At 68.3% G+C, this 4,123-nt stretch overlaps 3 protein-coding genes across 3 annotated transcripts in view; 1 reads left to right on the top strand and 2 right to left on the bottom strand.

Annotated features, from left to right (window-relative positions):
- The window catches only part of F751_5904 (Hydroxymethylglutaryl-CoA synthase), a gene marked incomplete at both ends in the record, with an annotated part of 2,673 nt that extends 1,288 nt beyond the window's left edge, over window positions 1-1,385 (top strand). The window contains 3 exons of the mRNA XM_011401726.1: window positions 72-377; window positions 495-745; window positions 830-1,385. Of these exons, the coding sequence (XP_011400028.1) occupies window positions 72-377; window positions 495-745; window positions 830-1,385 (1,113 nt within the window). The remainder of the gene's footprint in view (window positions 1-71; window positions 378-494; window positions 746-829) is intronic.
- Window positions 1,386-2,162: 777 nt separating this feature from the next.
- F751_5903 (Peptidyl-prolyl cis-trans isomerase FKBP19, chloroplastic) lies at window positions 2,163-3,157 on the bottom strand (the record flags this gene model as incomplete). The annotated part of the gene is made up of 4 exons (XM_011401725.1): window positions 2,163-2,251; window positions 2,407-2,605; window positions 2,773-2,954; window positions 3,073-3,157. The coding sequence occupies 4 exons, from the start codon at window positions 3,155-3,157 to the stop codon at window positions 2,163-2,165; spliced, it is 555 nt and encodes a 184-aa protein (XP_011400027.1).
- Window positions 3,158-3,819: 662 nt separating this feature from the next.
- F751_5902 (Uncharacterized protein C24H6.11c) overlaps window positions 3,820-4,123 on the bottom strand; it is a gene marked incomplete at both ends in the record, with an annotated part of 8,658 nt that continues 8,354 nt past the window's right edge. Inside the window, one exon of the mRNA XM_011401724.1 lies at window positions 3,820-4,057. Within this exon, the coding sequence (XP_011400026.1) occupies window positions 3,820-4,057 (238 nt within the window). The remainder of the gene's footprint in view (window positions 4,058-4,123) is intronic.

Raw genomic sequence — 4,123 nt, 5'->3', positions numbered from 1 at the left:
GTGCGCCCCCCCCCCCCTCCCCTGCCTGGGGAGCTAAGCCCCCCCCCTCCCCCCACCCCCCCCCTCCGCAGCAAGGCCTGTCCTTCTGCGGCGACCGCGAGGACCCCGTGTCAATGGGCCTGACGGTGTTCCACCAGCTGCTGCGCCGGCACGGCGTGTCGCCCTCCGAGGTGGGGCACCTGCAGGTGGGCACCGAGTCCGGCGTGGACGGCAGCAAGTCGCTGAAGACCTACCTGATGCCCATCCTGGAGGCGGCGGGGAACACGGACGTGGAGGGCGTGGACTGCGTGCAGGCCTGCTACGGCGGCACCGCGGCGCTGCTGGCCGCCGCGGCCTGGGTCGAGTCTCGCGCCTGGGACGGCCGCCTGGCGGTGGTGGTCTGCTCCGACATCGCGCTCTACGCGCCCGGCCCCGCGCGCCCCACCTCCGGCGCGGGCGCGGTGGCGCTGCTGGTCGGCCCCGACGCGCCGCTGGCGCTGGAGCGCCGCCTGCAGGCCAGCCACATGGCGCACGCCTACGACTTCTACAAGCCCACGACGGGGTACCCTGCCGTGGACGGCCCGCTGTCCGTCTACTGCTACCTGCACACCCTGGACGTGTGCTGGGCGCGGTACGCGGAGCGCTTCGAGCGCGCGCTGCACGCGCCCTGCACGCTGGACGCGGTGGACCACGTGCTCTTCCACGCGCCCTACAACAAGCTGGTGCAGAAGGCGTATGCGCGCCTGTGGTACCTGGACGGCTGCCGGTCGGGCGCGCTGGCGGGGCAGCTGGAGGGGGCCTCGGCGCTGCTGGGCGCCACGCGCGGCGGCGGCGCGGCCGACGGCGTGAGCAACGGCGGGGCCGACCCGTCCCCCGCCCACTCCCACACACCAATCGCCCACCCCTACCCGCCCACCGCCATGCCGCCGGGGCTGGAGAAGTATCTGCTGGGCGCGACGCACGCCAGCTACGACGCCAAGGTGCGGCCGGGGACATGCGTGCAGCGCCAGTGCGGCAACATGTACACCGCCAGCGTCTGGTCCGGCGTGGCCCAGCTGCTGGAGACCACGGGCGCCGCGCTGGAGGGCCGGCGCGTCCTGCTCTACAGCTACGGCTCGGGCATCTCGGCCACGCTCCTGTCGCTGCGCGGCCGCGCCGTGGCCCCAGGGTCGCGGTTCTCCCTGGCCCGCCTGCAGGCCGGGTCGGACCTGGCGGTGCGCCTGGCGCGCCGCCCCGCCGCGCCGCCCGCCGACTTCTTGGCCGCCGTGGCGCGGGCGGAGGCGCTGCGCGGGGCCAAGGCTTACGCCACGCTCTGGCCCCGTGTGGAGGACCTGGCGCCGGGCACCTACTACCTCAAGGAGGTGGACGAGCGCCACCGCCGCGTGTACGGGCGCCGCGACGAATAGCCGTTGCGATGGGGGGCGCTGGGCGAGGCGGTGTGGCCGGGCGCGTGGGTGCTCATGTTGGAAGGGGCGAGGCGAGGCGGGAGTCTGCGCAGGGGAACAGGCTCGTGCCAGAGCGCAGCGCCTCGCCCCACCCCCCTATGCCTGGAGCCGGCTGCCTGCCATCCGCGGCGAGGAGCGGGGAGCGAGCAGGTCGACCAACCCCGGCGGCAGCGGCCGCTCGCGACGCAAGGCAGCGGCAGCCGCCGCCGGGAAACAATGTCGTCGACGCCAGTCGCCGCGCTGGCGCCGCCTCCCACCTCCCACGGCGCCCTTCCTCCCCCTGTACCGGGCTTGAAGTACAGAAGCAGGCGCTTGGTACGCCCCGCTGCTGCGATTTTTAGACCCTGGCGGAGCACGGGCATCTGATCACCATTTGGCGGGGCCCTCGGGCTGGACAGCCTGGCCGGCATCATGCTGCCAGCCTCCCATCCAGGAGTCTCGCCGGCACACTTGTCCCCCGCCACTCACACTACCCCTCCTGCCGCGCCCCCTTCTCACTCTTCCACGGCGGAGCATGGGCCAAGCCTGAGACAGTTTCACAGTCTCCATGCACAGTCCATGCTCTGAACGGGCCACACCCTGCATATGCTGCGCCGCGCGATTTTCCCACACCCATGCTTGCCCCCCCCAAGCGTTGCAATTTTGGTTGGCAGTGCGCCCTTCACGTCGCCGGTCCGAGTGTTCATTGACCAGAGTGTGAGTAGGCTGCGCGTGAGGAGCCAGGGCCGCGATGGCGCGTCAGCGCACATCCAGCAGCTCTACGTCGATGAGCAGGGTCTTGTCGATGAAGCCCTGGTTGCGCAGCACAAAGTCCAGGGCCCGCTGACCTGCGCAGGGGAGGGGGCGTGGGAGGGGTGATTGAGGGAGAGGGGGCGTGCAGGGGTGGGGGCGCCAATGCCCTGGGAACATTCCCCAAGAGCCGGACGCCCCTGCTCCGGTGGTGCATGCTCTCGCAAACGCACAGAAACCATCCCCCATGCACCGGAAAAGGTGGTGGGGCTGGGTCCCAGGGCCGTCATGTCCCCATTGGGGTAGCCCAGCTCTTCTGGTACGATGAGTCGGCGGATGCCGCCCACCGCCATGCCCGCCACCCCCTCCTCCACCGCCGGAATGACGGAGCCGGAGCCCAAGTTGAAGTGGTAAAACTCCTTGTCGTCCCCCGTGAAGGCGCCGCCCTTGGTCTGTGCAGAGGCATGGTGTGCCCAGAGGAGGCCAGGGTGAGAGCAGGGAGGCGAGGGCGGCTGAGTCGCATGATCACACACGGGCCGGAGTAAGGCACATGACAAGGTTTCAACCCCCAAAGCGATTCCCCTCCCAGATGCCATGCACTGGCCTCTCCCCCAAGCACCTTGTTGCGGGCCTCAAAGGGGCGCCCATAGTACCCGATGGTGACGCCCGCCCAGTCGATGGTCACCCGCTGACCCGGCTTGGGGGTGGGACCGGTGCCCACCCTGACGTCAAGGTACTGCAGTCCTGACGGGGTGGTGACGTAATCGCTGTAGCTCATTCGTGGCTTGCCGTAGTTTTTACCTGGAGAGGGAGCGAGGGGGGGGATGGAGAATTGTAGCGAGGGACTGGCGCGAGGGCAGAGAGAGTCTCTGGGTGCGCATGCAAGTGCTAGCATGCACGGCCCCAAGCCCCCTTCCACCTTTGAGGGCTTCCATGGGAGTGTAGCCTTCCACAAGGGCTGCTGAGGGCAGGGGCAGGGAAATGGGGAGGAGGAGCGCTGCCATGCTGACAGCGATGCCCAGGCCAACATCTCGACGCGATGGGGCGCCAGAGGGGGAGGGGGACAGACTCCGTGAATTTGCGACTGCTCCACAGGCACATCTCCGGTCGGCATGGCTGCATGGGAAGGTCTGGATGAGTGAATACGTCTCTGATGGCATTATGCACCGGATGGAATAGATTACCACCGTGTTGAAGGCACGGATGTCCCCACATGAAGCGTGTGCTGTACCTGATCGAGGGAGTAGCCCTGCAACGAGCCTGAAGCCCATGCTCACATCCTAGCGCTGTGGGAGGCCGAGCGCACGCCATGACAATTTGTAATGTCCTGAATTTTCCATGCCTGTCCTTTATCCTGCTGCGCCCAGCGAATCTAGCGGCCATTCAGGCGACTCCTCCGAAACACCCACCACCCACCCCAGATCCTCAGGCTGCTGCGCCTGCTGCGTGATTCATTGCCAGGAAACTAACAATCGGGTTGTACGTCCGCTCGAGTTCCAATGGGGCGGGACTCGAAAGAAAAATTCGTTCAATCCAGGAATGACTCAAGGTGTGTACCGGCAAGGGGAGCGGTTCTTCAGTGCGCCAAGGATGGAGGTCGCCCTCCCATGGAAAGGTGGGCACTCGCAGACGCATCCAATCTGTCTCGCACACCGCCGCTCAAGCTTCAGGTCAGCTTCTCCAGCACCTCGAAGGCGTGCACCGCCGTGAGGGAGGCCGCGCGCAGGATGATGGACTGGAGCAGGACCACGGTGGACGGGCTCTCGTCTGCCACCGCCTGGAGCACTGCCCGCGAGATGACCCAGACCGCGGCGGGGGTAAGGGCTAGGGCCCGGAAGGTCCTTCTCCGCCCGGCGAAGAAGTCGAAGTCGCCCACCACCGCCCCTGGGTCGTGGTGAAAGGTCCTGCCAGGGTTGTGGGAGGGGGTGTGTTGGGGGGGGGGGGGGGGGTGGGGGGGGGGGGGGGTGGTT

The sequence above is a fragment of the Auxenochlorella protothecoides genome, assembly GCF_000733215.1.
Source record: "Auxenochlorella protothecoides strain 0710 unplaced genomic scaffold scaffold72, whole genome shotgun sequence".
Classification (NCBI taxonomy): domain Eukaryota; kingdom Viridiplantae; phylum Chlorophyta; class Trebouxiophyceae; order Chlorellales; family Chlorellaceae; genus Auxenochlorella; species Auxenochlorella protothecoides.
This window is presented reverse-complemented; position numbering and strand designations above follow the sequence as displayed.